At 47.6% G+C, this 13,568-nt stretch overlaps 1 protein-coding gene across 5 annotated transcripts in view; it reads left to right on the top strand.

The window, feature by feature from the left end:
• The window catches only part of MGRN1 (mahogunin ring finger 1, E3 ubiquitin protein ligase), a 57,010-nt gene that overhangs the window by 30,646 nt on the left and 12,796 nt on the right, over positions 1–13,568 (top strand). For 3 of the 5 annotated variants that reach the window (XM_014936735.1, XM_014936737.1, XM_014936734.1), the window contains exons 6-9: positions 1,572–1,638; positions 4,799–4,851; positions 7,991–8,038; positions 11,869–11,937. In XM_014936735.1, coding sequence (XP_014792221.1) covers positions 1,572–1,638; positions 4,799–4,851; positions 7,991–8,038; positions 11,869–11,937 — 237 coding nt within the window. The remainder of the gene's footprint in view (positions 1–1,571; positions 1,639–4,798; positions 4,852–7,990; positions 8,039–11,868; positions 11,938–13,568) is intronic. The other 2 variants (XM_014936736.1, XM_014936733.1) reach the window with 1 other exon arrangement.

Below are 13,568 nucleotides of genomic sequence, written 5' to 3'. Positions count from 1 at the left end.
TCCCTAAAAATGAATGTGAAATGGATCCTTAAAGAGGCCTTTTGTTTCAGAACGCGACAGTTTATATCGCAAAGCAACCGCAGTTCTGTGATGTGACTTTCCCTTCAAATGGGCAAACAGTAACTGCTGTCGTACAGTAATAAATCAGAGCAGGAAGCAAAGCAAAACCATAAGCTTCTTTCAGCAATTTTAATCAATTGTCCTCGATGAAATTTCCCTCTGTGGCATGCCATAATGGTTCAAAAATGCAAGCTGGAAAGTAGCGGCTCAATGAGTCTCTGCTGTAACAAATACTGGGAGGTTAAATGAGATTTTTGTGTTCGTTCTGTTACTCTGCTGTTTTGGAAAAAGAAAAGATTCCGGTAGTTTAAAGGAGGAATAAAATGTAAAACCATCACACAGAGAGTGAAAATGATATCCCTTGGGTTTGAAGACTAGCTAGGACAAATCATAAGGTCTTCCAGCACACGCTTTCTGTTTGGAGTCAGGTATGACAATTAAACGGGGGTGTGTGGGGGGGTGTGTGTACAAAGCTTTATTCTAGAAAGCCCTGCAGAAGCTGAGTGGCCCCAAAGTCATGACTTTGCACCAGGAGCATACAGCTATGGACAGAAAAACAGCAGACTTCCAATTCCCCACACTTGCCTGCTGGCTGCCAGGGTGTATCATCTCTCAGTGTACAGTTACCATTCATGTCAGGGTGAACATTTAGGCTGTAATTAATTTGAGGAAGGAACCATTTTCAACAATGTTAAAGCTCACCATGAGGGTCACCTTCCCTCCAGTCTGGGTGTTTTGGGGTTGCCATTTGTGCCGATGCCAGTGGGTATCTTGATAGTTTATCTTTTGGCTGGAGGAAATCACAGCGCAAATGATCTTGGGGCTGCAGGAAAATGAGGGAAACGCCAAAGCGCTGCCTGGAAAGGTGCTGCCATGCTTCAAATTTGGTCTCAGTTTTCACTGGAAAACTGAAAACAGGCTACACCATGGTGAAATGACATCTTTTTCTCTCTTGGCAAGAGATGAGGCAAACCTCCCCGATCAGTAATTAACAAAAACCACCATAAATCCAGTCTCTGATCCTCTTCTGTTCCTGGCAAAGGACAGTATTTGTAAGGTTCCATTTTTCTTGTGTTTGTAAGATGACATGGAGCTTTTGAAGTGCTTTAATGAAGTGCAGGACAAAGGAAGACATTGAATCTGTTTTCCTTGTACTCAAGTGAGATCTTAAATTTTCACTCTCAACAATTAGAAGGTCAAGGACCTGAATTTTGTAGCTTGCCAAGAGATGGAAATCAGTCTGGTGTCTCCTCAGAGCGTTGTGTGAGCTTGAAGTTTAACTTCTCTTTGTTTTCAAGAACTTTATACAGGAGTCAGGGATTCTTTTGTGGTGTAGGGAGCATAACGTGTACTGTTGTGCCTGAATTTTAAATCCTCCTGCTCTTTTGTGTCCTTCTGAGACCTTCTGTCAGAAGGGACCTTTGTTCTTCTGATACTAACACTATCCCCAGTGTTGTCTTCAGGCAAGCCTGGTGTGAATTGTCTAACCTCATCTCGTTTCTTTCCCTCAGCTGAACTTTGACTTGGATCGTGGCGTGTTCCCTGTGGTCATCCGAGCGGTGGTGGATGAAGGGGACGGTAAGCATGGGGTGGTGTGCTCCCTTGGTCTTCTTCTGGCTCTCTTTGAGGTTAGGTGACTTCTTCAGGCATCCTCCTGCAATGATGAAAAACATTTCACTTGTAGCTAAGACTTGGGGAGCCTTTCCAGAATAAAAATATATCAGGAGTTCACCTTAATTTCCAAGTATTGAAAAGGACCAGCTGTCCGTGGGTTCTTAGATAAATATGCTTTTAAAAATAGCCTCAATTTTTTGCAGCAAAAATGGCCAGGGGTTTAGTGTTGGAAGTGTGTTTAGGAGAGCTCCTGGCTCTGCCACCAAAGCCAGGCACAAATTAGAGCAAGTTACTTCCTTTCACTTTGGGTTGTGTGGTTGCAGTTTGTAAGGCAAGGAGAAAGTTGGTCTTTTCCCCCTCTTTGAGGGGTAAGTTGTCTTCATAAAATCTGTAGCTCACTGTAGGGTGGACCTTCTCCTAGGAACGGTCAGAAAAAAAGAAATGGCTTTAAAGTGCTCAGGCCATTGTTCAACCAAATACAGCTTCATTCAGCAGTTTAAAACTCTCCTTTTTCTGAAGAACCGTTTTCAGAACGGTTACAATAAAAGAGCGTAACCTTTGATGAGAAATAATATTGTTGATTCTTTTGAAAGCACATTGCTGTTTTGGAGAGGGGAGTCCAGGAAATGTTTAGGTTGTTACTCACCTTGCACAGGATTTTCCTTAGGGCGTGTGTGCTTTTGGGCTCCGTGTGTTTGCACCCGCTCCGAGCGTCAGCAATGAAAAGGACACAAGGAAGTCACATTTTTTCCAAAACTGGGGGCTCTTGTGGTCGGCAGGATCAACATTTCACTTCTGCATTTTCTAACGTTTTGTACAAGATTTTAAGAATAATTAGAAAGGAAAAAAAAAAATATTCCATTGTTGCTTTCATTGCAGCCACGTTCTTGTGTTGTAGATGTGAAAGTGCCCAAAACCTCATTGTGTTATTTTACAGCCCTCCCAGCAGAGCTGTACAGAAGTGAACAAACTCAATTTAAAGTGTGACTAACAAAGCACAGTGCAACATAAAGGAAAATTACTTCTAAAGTGCATCTATTTTTAGTGATTTCAGGCACTGTTAGTAAAATTGACGTATATGTATATTTCTTGACCATAAATATAAACCACCTTCCTCTGTTTATGGAGCTTTTGGCAACGTATTTGTACTTTCTAATGTTGGGCATGCCTAAAAGGACCAAAAATAGAACAGGAGGCAGGATGGGAAGCATACATTTATGCACATACCATGCCCAGCCTTAGCCAATAGTGTACTGTCATCTATTTTAATAACCTGGAAAGGCAATTGCTTTTAAATCCTCTCCTGGAAAGACTATCCACTCAAAAATATGTGGCACTTGAGCGAGATTTGAGGAAATTGGTGTGTATTTTGGTTCTTTTTTTTAACGGATGGGACTGGAAGGAGCTGGCCTTGTGTGTTTGGAGCACCTGGGAAATTACGTCTGGTCTGGAACTGCTTGTGTTAAGTAAAACTGAATGGCAAATTAAAATAGCGGTTGGTTTGGACTGAATTCTGCCAGGAGGTGTTTGTGCACCATGAAGAATGTGAGCCTGCGATGTGAGCCCTCTGCCACTCCTGCTGGTGGGATTGCTCTCAGGGAAGGGTACAGGAACCCTTTGGGGAGGGAAGGTGTGGAGGATACGAAGGGAAGCGATGCCCGTTATCTCTTACTTGGCTGTTCAAACTGCAGGGAGGGACCTGAGCTCATTTACGGAGGGAGCTAGAACAGCCTTGCTCTTGGCTGGCAGTGCGGGGGGAGCGAGCAGATGAATTCCCAGTTTTAGCCTCTTTTCTTCTTGCCATTATGTCCCTGATTACACCCAAATCGCCGTGACCAATCTCAGTTACCCCACAAATCTGCAGGCATGGACTCGCTTCTCCCACATCCTGCTCTTTCCAAATATGATCTTTGTGCCGTCGTCCAGTGAATGGTTCCTCTTGTTGTCTCTGCTGTTCTGGGGGCCCAAGGGAAGCTGTGGAGCTCCTCTCTCTCTTAGACAGCAGAGGAATTGCTTCCTTCAGCTGGTTCGGATTGAATATTAGGAAAAATTTTTACACTGAAAGGGTTCTTAAGCCTTGGAATGGGCTGCCCAGGGAAGGGGTTGAGGCACCATCCCTGGAGGTATTTAAAAGACGGGTTGACATAGTGCTTAGTGACATGGTTTAGTGATGGTTTTTATCAGAGTTAGGTTGATGGTTGGACTAGATGATCTTAAAGGTCCCTTCCAACCCAGACAATTCTAGGATTCTATGATAGTAGTATCTGCCAGCTCTTGTGTGTGTCCAGAGCACAGCCCAGGCACTCGTCGGTCCGGGCAGAACAAGCTGGTTACAGGCTTCCCTTCCTTCCGTGGCTCCTCTGCGTCCTCCATCTCCCATTTCCATATGATGAGTCTGAACGTAATTAAGCAAAAGCATCCAAGGAGCTGAGCAGAATCTGAAGAGTCTTGAGCCAGAGATAGTGGGATTATCTCATCTTCCTTTGTTCTGTATTTTAATTTGCTGAGGGAACCATGAATGCAGTACAGAAACCTCTGACAACCCCTTCTCAGTGCTGTTCAATGAAGAGGGAGGCCTCAGGTTTAGAAGAGGGAGGACGTGGTGTTTGTCATTGGGGGAAAAAAATCAGAGAACTGCAGAGAGATGTTTCACTGGCCAAAAATGGTAGGAGAAATAAATGTTTTGTAAGCATGTAGGATTAGAGTGAAATAGAGTGATAAGTACCAGAGCTGGAAGGGCTGCCAAATGATGTTAAACCAGATGGATTTATTCATCTCTGTGATAAACTCAGGTAATTAAAAACAGGAATTTGAGGGGAGAGTGGAATCCCACTGAGCTCTCTGCTTTACTTTCCCTTTCCAACCTCTGAAAACAAAGTGGGATAGTTTGGAGCACCCCAGATAACAAGGACGTGTCCGTGTAGGGCCCACTGCAGAGCCCAGCGGGAGTGTGAGATGAACCACCCTGACGACAGGATAAGAAAAAGTTTAAATTGTAAAACAAGATGGAAATAGAACAGGTGGCTGTTTAGAAATTGTAAATGGGCTGACATTCAGCTCATGGTAGTTTTACACTTTTGTTGCTTTCAAGGTTTAACCAGGACTGCTCTTTCTCTTTTTGCAGTAGTGGTTGAGGTGACGGGTCATGCCCATGTTCTTCTGGCTGCGTTTGAAAAGGTAAATGAGTTCTTTTTTTGCCCGCTGTCCCCGTCCTTGTATATGTAAACATTTCCATGGGTCATTACTTTGTATTTATTTAAAACACTTAGCACAATGGAGTCCTGGCCCGTGACTGGGGTTCCTGAGTGCTGTTGGAGTACAAATAATTGCTTGCAGCAGCTCCCGTGTAGCTCGTAATTATCATTTGTACCTGAGCTGGTCACTCGACTAATTGTAGCTGGTGTTTCCTGTGTGTGGGGAGAGGGTGTGTGATGTTTGAGGGTGGAAGGTGTTGACGGTGGCTGTGGCTGTGCGGTTTTCCAGCGCCTCGTGATCTCTTTGTAGAACTGGATCTGCCGTGTCCGGACCCTGTTGCACCTTAGTTTACACGTAGGACCAAGCCCTTTTAAAGAATTAGGAAACATCCTGGATAAAGACTTTTGAGCTCCACTACTTTTTGGTGGCACGTTTGATGCGGCTGAGCCGCTACCTACATGGTAAGGTGAAGCCGAGCTGTGTGCCCAAGCCTTGATAACAACATCTCTTCCCATGCTAACCGGAGCCTGAAAACAGTTTCAAGATCCATAACTGCACCGTGTTGTGTCTGGTTGTGGTAATACTGCAGACACGTATCCTGGGCAAACGATACTTGTTCTGACATGCTGAGATGAGGCGAGAGTTGCTGGAGCAGAGCTGGGCACGTAGAGGGGAGCAGCATCGATGCTGTGCTGTTTGAAATTCCCTGCTTCCAGGCTGGCACGTGCCTGACTTGTGTTTCTCAATCTGCTCGCTTCCTGCCATATCCCTGAGCAAGCTGCCAGGTCTTATTCTGTCCCTCCTGGTGGATAATGTGGATGGTGACACGCTGAGTCAGAGGGCACGGGAAGCACAGTCAGTCCTAAGGAAGCCCTCTGACTGGAAGATGCTCTAAGTGTTCTAGGTTGTTTTTTTGTTGGACTTAAAAGAAGAAAATGAGTTTTCCTGTGTTAGAAAGGCTGCTCTGAGCCACGGGTCTGTAGGTAGTTATACTCCTGGCAATTAAAGATCTGCCAGAAATGAGATGGGCAGCAACACCCCTGGGACTAGGGCAGGGATGTTATTCTTCTGGTGTCCTCCAGCTGATCTGAAAAAACAAAATACTCTGGAATCCCTCAGTCATTGGTGGGCAGCACCTGGGAGAGGACAGTGTGGGCAGTGGGTCCTTCAGGAAGGCTGTAGTGTTTGGAGCCCATCTGTCATCTTGGCGGGAAAGGACTGTAGCTGGAGACCCCCCACCCTTGCAAAATGATTGTTCAGCCTTTTCTGAGAAAAAACAGATGAGACCACTTGTTTTCTGCATGTTACAGCCTGATTTTGAAGCATTCTCCACGTTTGCCTTCCTCATCTGTGAGACCCACCATTGGGTCCAGCCATTGTCTTCATAGCTTTTTGGTTCTAGCTAGGTTCAGATTAGGCTTTGGATCTGATGATGCGAGGATGATTTTTACTTAGAAAGGAGTGTGTCTACTTACTGTTTTCCAAGTATCCAAACGTGGTGCTGTCGCAGTCAGCCCAGCCTCTGTGGTCAGGGAGTAGAGTTCTCGCTTGGACCTGGATTTGTCCCAGCTTCCCACTCCTCCGTCCTGTGACCAGCACTTGATAATAGCACCTTACAGAAAGTAGGAAAACGCACATGTGTTGGGAATGTATTAGCGTGAGGGCAGAAGTGGCTCTTTGGAAATTTCTGTGTTGGGAGATTTGAAAGTGGCTTGAACTGCTCCAGCTTTGGAAGTGGGATTTCAAGGATTATAGGTAAATTCCACCTACTGCGCAGAACCTCTGGGCTCTCTGGATGCACAAAGGTGATGACAAAAGCCCCCATAATGTTGAGGGAGCTGAACAAGGTATGCAGCAAAACTAGGAACCAACTAAATCTGCTCAGACCATTCCATCAATGCTGGATTATGTCCCGTGTCCAGGTCTGAGCTCAAGGATTGAAAGTGCTTCCCTTCTTTTTCTGGCCTGTGCTGTGAGAGGGAGATGCTGTCTGTTGGGGCCACTTCTGATCTTCCGCTGAACGCTTAAAACAAGATCAAAGTCTTTCTTTTATTAATAAATCACAGGGCAAAGAGCTTGTTGAGTTCTTTCTCCTCCCTGTTTGATTAAAACATATTCCCCATCCTTAGAATAATTGCAGCTTTTTGAAGTGTAGGTCCATAAATCCAGAGGAGTTCCTTGCTAATAAGCGGTGCTGCTGATGCTCAGAGGACAGACAGACCAGCAGGCCTTGGTAACTTGCTATTTATATGTATCTTTAAGATCAAAATAGCAGTCTGGCCTTGCAGCTCTTCCAAAAGCAGAAACCTGCCACTTGGTGTTTGCCTGGAAAACAGGACTGCTTTGTCTTTTGGTGCAATGTTGTTGTCCCTTCCTTCTGAAACTCCTTCAGCAAACACCAGCACTTCTGCAGCTGTTCACAGCAGCGGGGCCTGTGATTTCCCCGATGTCTCCTTTCCTGCTCTCTAGACTGTGGCAGGAGAGTTGGTTTCTTTCAGTTTAGCTGACCCTCGTGGGTGATGGAGAAAATGGAAATAGCATGTTATTCCTATCACTAGCTCTGACACCAGGTATATACAGAATTGTTCCAGCTGTGCCTGCTGCCACTGAGCAAATGAAAGGCTCCAGGTGGTCACCGCAGCTCTGAAGGTGGCAACACGGAGCACATGGGACTTGTTTCTGACTCCATCCAGTGGCCAAGCCTTGTTCTCAGCCTCACGCCAGACCCTGCTCTCTCGGGGCTCTGTAACTGGATGTTATTTAGGGTGTTAACTAATAAGCCCTGCCAAGTCTGGCTGGACTTGCTGAAGAAGTGCTTGCACCCAGTTGGACTGCTTGCAGCCTGACAGCATCCAGTGTGCCAGTGGATTTTTGCGTGTGCTCTGACCCAATTTTGCTGGGTTTGGCTTGAGCCAAGTTCAACTAGCTCTGCACTGGAGCAGACAAGGAGCGCTCCGGTACCCTGTCCCACTCACTCTGCTGGGAACGATCGTCATCCATGTCCCAGTTACACATGTGCCACCCTCCCCTTAGCTAGCAGGCACCAACTCTGATCGTAAGTCTGCTTTGATTTGTGCACTTCAGCTATTTAATGCATTTCCTTTTGTTTTTTTCCTTGTAGCACGTTGATGGCAGTTTTTCCGTGAAGCCATTAAAACAGAAGCAGATCGTAAGTACTTGTTTCCTGTCTACTGCTCGATTAAAGATGTTTGCTGGTGTCCCACCAGTGCCCAGTTGTACCCAGTAGGAAGCTTAAGTGTTAGCTCACTGAGAGCTTGGGATCTCTCCTCGTTGGCTGGGATATCACAAGCAGAGGCAGTGAGCTGCTGGCCACCCTCAGCGTTGGGCCAGATGTGGGTTGGGGGGACAAATGCAGTAGTGTGGGACTAAGAGACGTGCTGGTCTCTTTCTTCTCCCCTGGGGAACAGGCACTATATATAGATCCGGTCTTCCCTGTACATTCCTGCTTTGCTGGCATTTGGTGCTGGAATACAAAACTGGCAAAGCACAGCACTGATGCTTCCATGTCTGTAGAGGTGTAAGTCAATTAGATTTGCAGAAGTGAGGTTAAGCGCCTTACGCGTTAAGTAGCGTGAAGCATTTTTCATTGACACTGCCTGATCTCCTCAGGTTCTGTGTTTTGTGGTGTTGAAGGGTATCTTTGCAGGCTCCCAGCGTCCTACCTGGAGGCTGAAAACTGTTAGCTTTCCACGTGGGGGTGTGTTCAGATAGTAGAACGTTAGAGTCACAGAGTGGTTTGGGTTGGAAGGGACCTTAAAGATCATCTTGTTCCAACCCCCTGCCCTGGGCAGGGACACCTCCCACCAGACCGTGCAGAGACCCACAGTCTGTCCTTCAGGCTTCCTCGTGCCCACTGGCAGCAGTATTAGCCCTCGCTGCCAGGGCTTTATCCCGGTGCCGGTGGTGAGTTACTCCCCGCTCCAGCCTGACGTCTGTTCCAAGCCCTGTGTGTCCCAGACTGACCCATGGTCTCCTCCCTTCCTTGGTGCTTAACTTGGCTGTGTTGCAGCCTGATCTCCTGGCTGGTCGATCGATCCGGATCCCACAAGTATTTTTAATAGAGACAGACAGAGACCGTTCCGGAAAGGAGCCTTATCGTGTGTGCGAAGGCAGGTTTGTGGTGGGAACGTCCAGAAGATCGGTGGCTCTGGAAGAGGCTGCCTGAGAGCTGAGGGAGCAGAGCAGTGTGATGCCAGCGGTGCCTCCTTCTCACATGTTCTTCTGATCAGGAAGGAGCATGTGTGAGCTGATGAAAAGCTGCTCATTTATCTTGCATGTGGGTTTTTGGGGGCATTTTAAAATTTATTTTTAGTTTTAGGGTTTGTTTTTTTAAGCAGTGCTGTGAGCTCTCTGAGCCAGTGCTGGGTTACCGTGCACACTGACGAAGCTGCTCATTTATCTTGCATGTGGGTTTTGGGGGGCATTCTAAAATTTATTTTTAGTTTTAGGGTGGTTTTTTTTTAAGCGGCGCTGTGAGCTCTCTGAGTCAGTGCTGGGTTACCCTGCACACTAACACGGTGTGTGTCCTGTTCTCCATTTAGCCCTCCAGACTCCCCAAATGGAGGGCTTTTTCGCTGGAAATGCTCTCTGGGGAAGTTCCCACCCTCCCCCAGCAGGGTTAGCTGCCTCCTGCAGTGAAACAGCGTGTGCTTGTCTGGCTTTACTGGCAGAGCCTGTAACCTTCCCACTCAGTGTTTGGTTGTGGATACTTTTTTTTAAATTTTTTTATTGGCAGTTTGTAAAATGTAGTGCTTATATGTTCTCTCCTATGGCTTCTAAAATAGAAGTATCTCTTGCTAGGAGAACACACAGTACCGCTGAGACTGAGATAGCGTCTGCAGCCGCAAGAGCGTAGCGATAGAGTATATATGTGAAGTAAACCATTTGTATAACACTTCACATTCTTCCCCATCACTGCTTTTCCTTGCCATTCCCGGGTGCCTTTTGTGTGCGTCGGTCTCTAAAGCTCTTTGGGAGCAGGAAGCAGCAGCAGATAATGAGCTGAACCGCTTTGTTCTCTCAGCTGAGATCAGTTATAAGGTATGTACCAACCCGTTCAAAGAAATTCAGCATGGATGAATACAAACAGATGGATCAGGAGAAAAACATGACCTGGACTTGGCCGGCAGCTCCTGTGGGCATCAGCTGAGGCTGTATATAGCAACAGAAGCCTTTGGAAGGATGACGTGGTGCGGGATGGGTTGGAGAAGCGTGAAGGTGAAGGACTGCATTGTGTACAATCACCCGCTCCTTATTTACTCCTACTCTTTTAAAACCTAGAGATCTTTCTGGTAAGAGACACCTTGCACTGCTCACCCTTTTCCTACTGGGACATGAGCTTCTTAGGGGGTTTTAGAGGCCAGCAGCAAAAGGAAGGCAGACTCCTGCAGGGACTCGGGTCTTTCCCTTCCTGACCTCTTCTGCGCTTCGATCTGACCACGTCTGCACTCACTGTCACCCATCACAATCCTCCAAGGAGTTAGGATGCTGTAACAAGCCTCTGTTCAAAACGTCGAATTACGAAAGAGCAACTCCCACACAATTGTTCCCAAACATCCTGGGTGAGTTGTGGGCCACTGCAGAGAATTTTGCTGGGCAGTCCAAGAGCTGACCTCACTGCCTTGAAATGCAGGCCCGGAACAGATTGTCTACGAGCTGCACGCTGAGTTAAATGGGGTGACTCTGGAATGAGTTTGTTCAAGCTGCTGCATCCCAGCTCGGAGTATTTCTAAACTGGGAAACAGGCTGGATATAGCTAACTCCTGCCCCCAGCTTGGCATGTGATGCAGCACCAAAACCCCACGGCAAAGCTATTGTTCCTCCGAGATCCTGGCTTGACAAAAGGAGAGGAGAGAGGCAATTTACACGTGGAAATGGCAAAACCCCTGGGATTGACGAGCTGTTGAAGCACTGGGTTCCCAGTGGCTTGGCTTCACTGCATGGTGTTAACTGGACAGTTACTGGAGATAGCAAGAAAGCCTTTCCTTCCCCTATTCATGAGATGTGTCAGTTTGATGTTTTGCAGACCCTTCACCATTTTACCTGTTGTGGAATTTTGTGCAGAGGAACATTCCCTGCTCTGGGGAAGCTGCTGTGTAGCAGCAAATCTTGGGACACTGGTAGCTTTGTGCATCCTTGTAGAGGCTGGAGTCTCTACTTGCTGGCTAATCCAGGGAAAAGGGGGAGAACATCCCACAGTGCCCTGCTGGGACTTGGACCGTCAGCCTTTCTTGCCTCTTATTTCTTTAACTCAGCTGCTCAGGGGTGTTTGTGGGCAGCTGCCAGCATTTGCATAAAGGCTCTGAGGAGTACAACCCAGCTTTGGGGCTGCGAGCAGCTTCCATTGTGCCTGGAGCACTTTCTGCCACCATACACCCCAATTTAGAGGTGTCACCAAGGTAAAAAATGACACTGCACTAATGTTGTCCCTTGAGTGCTTCTCATACTAAGGGAGATGGTTTGTCTGTCTTCAGTAGCTTGACCTTGTGCTCCCAGGTGATGAAGGGGGAGTGATGTGCAGCCACTGATGTGCCAGTAACAAGCTGTTGGTGCAGCACTTCTCCTGAGCTTACAAGGATGGGTGGAAGCCCATCTTGGTTAAAGTCAAGCCGTGCTTCATAGAAGGAAAGGACTGTGGAAGGCTGATTGCCTCCGGCTTATTTGAGCTATGGGTTCATACTCCCTTTTGATCTCTGAGACAAGCAAAGAACTTGTTTTGTAGATGATTTTGATAGTGATGGAAACGACCAGTTTGGCTCCCTGCTCAGACCAGACAGGACAGGCCCCACGTTTGAGCAAGGAGAGACTCATTCTCCCAGCTATCGTTAGCGATATTTGTTTCTGTTAACTTTTTCATGTAGCTATAGGGGATCTGACTGTTGTGGGACATGGACATTTTGACATGGGGAAGGAGGGGAGGTGATCATGAAGCAGCAATGGCAGAGCATTTGGCACTCCAACTGTTGTCTTCTCCCCTAGGTTGACCGGGTGAGCTATCTGCTTCAGGAGATCTACGGCATCGAGAACAAAAACAACCAAGAGACCAAGGTAAAGATGCTCAGAAAGCTCCTGCTCCCTGAGCTGTGGGTTCCAGCTTGTACCTTCTGCTTTTGAGCTTAACTATGGGGCTTGGCAGGGCAATGTGGAAGTGCTTTCCAGATTGACTGTCAAGTCTGTGTCATTCCTGCAGGCAGCGAAGAAGCCTAGGAATGGCAGGTCCTCACTGTTTTAAGGCCCAAACAGCAAGTGGAGGGGTGCTGAGATTATTTTAGGTAACTTCAGACTCTTCAAGATGTTCCCTGGGGCTGGGATTGCTGAGGGAGAAGGACTATCAGTGCCACATGGGGTTTCCAGAGCACTGATTTTTAGGGCTTGTGGAGACAGCCGTGGGCTGGTGACGCTGCAGTCAAGGCAGTTGTGCCTGTGCTTTGCTCCTGTGGCTCCTAAATGTTCTCCTGTTTGGTGGGGGTTGTGTGTTGGTGTAGCATTGCCAGGAGCTGAGCTCTCTAGGGCTTGCTGGTGTCCAGAGAGCAGCCTGCATGCCTGGCAGGAGGAAGCACGGCATCACTAAGGGAAGTATATGCAAATGCCTTAACCAGAAACGTTGCCTGTCTTTAAGCAGGAGCTTCTGCTGCGTCCCAGCTTGCCACGCAGCCCCACGTAGATTAGGTGATTGCTTTATGCTTCCTTCAGCCTTACCTTGAGCTGCCCTTTGCTGCCACCTGGGCTGCAGAGTGTACCAAGTGCTGGCTTTGGGATCAGGCCCCTCTGCTGTGTGTAGTGCGCGATTCCTGACTTGCAAACAGAGGGGTAGCCACAGAGCAAGACAAGCAGGATTTCATCTCCAAGCCGTGCCCTGTCCTGCCCAAAGCACCCTGTGATATCTGTCTGCCTGTGCCCACAGGTAGTGCCTGAAGAGGCAGGAGGGGGAAGTCTTTTCAAAGGCTTTTCTTGCACAGGAACTATTTAAGAGGATCGAAAGCTTTTGTTTGGGTCCCTCCGCCAGGGTCTGATGATGATTCTTTTGATCTAGCGATCATACACTCTCAGACAAGTGGCCTGGGGCCATTTTTGTCCTTTCTAGGATACTTAGCAAACTGTATGAATGAAAAAGCAACAAGCCTGCCTTCCCTCCCTCCCTCCCAAAATAGCTGAGGAGCCATGTGACTGGGCAGAGAGGCTCCCAGCCTTTGGCGGGGATAGTCAGCAGGCTGTGTGGGGATGTGGCAGCAGCAGTGCTGTATATTGTTCTTTACACCAAGGCTGCACATGGTCTAGCATGTGTTAGCCCTGGTGACCAAAGGGGCCTTGTGAAGTGGGATCAGGCGAAGATGGAGGGTGGCACATGCTGGGTCATTGGTTTGGTGGCCTCTGGCACAACTTCTGTGGCATTGGTGGGGAGACAGTGGGGTTCTCAGATGTCAGTGAAGAGAGCTCTTGTGGTTGGAGAGTGGGTTTCTCCTCGCAGCAACATCTTGCTTGGTGGCTGTAATCCGATTTGTGGGGCTCTGAGTGACTAGAAGACTCGTGTGATGCATGTTCATGTTGAATGGGTTCACACTGAGCTTTTTACCAGCGTAGTTGTGAGCAGGTGAGCATCCCAGGCTGCTTCTCCTGTGGCTGCATCGAAGCTTGTGCCAGCACAAGCGAAGATGTTGTGGCAGGAGAAACACTCGCTC

This window comes from Calidris pugnax, unplaced genomic scaffold, assembly GCF_001431845.1.
Source record: "Calidris pugnax isolate Ruff unplaced genomic scaffold, ASM143184v1 scaffold17, whole genome shotgun sequence".
Taxonomy (NCBI): domain Eukaryota; kingdom Metazoa; phylum Chordata; class Aves; order Charadriiformes; family Scolopacidae; genus Calidris; species Calidris pugnax.
Note: the sequence above shows the minus strand (reverse complement) of the source record. Positions and strands in the feature narration are given on the sequence as shown.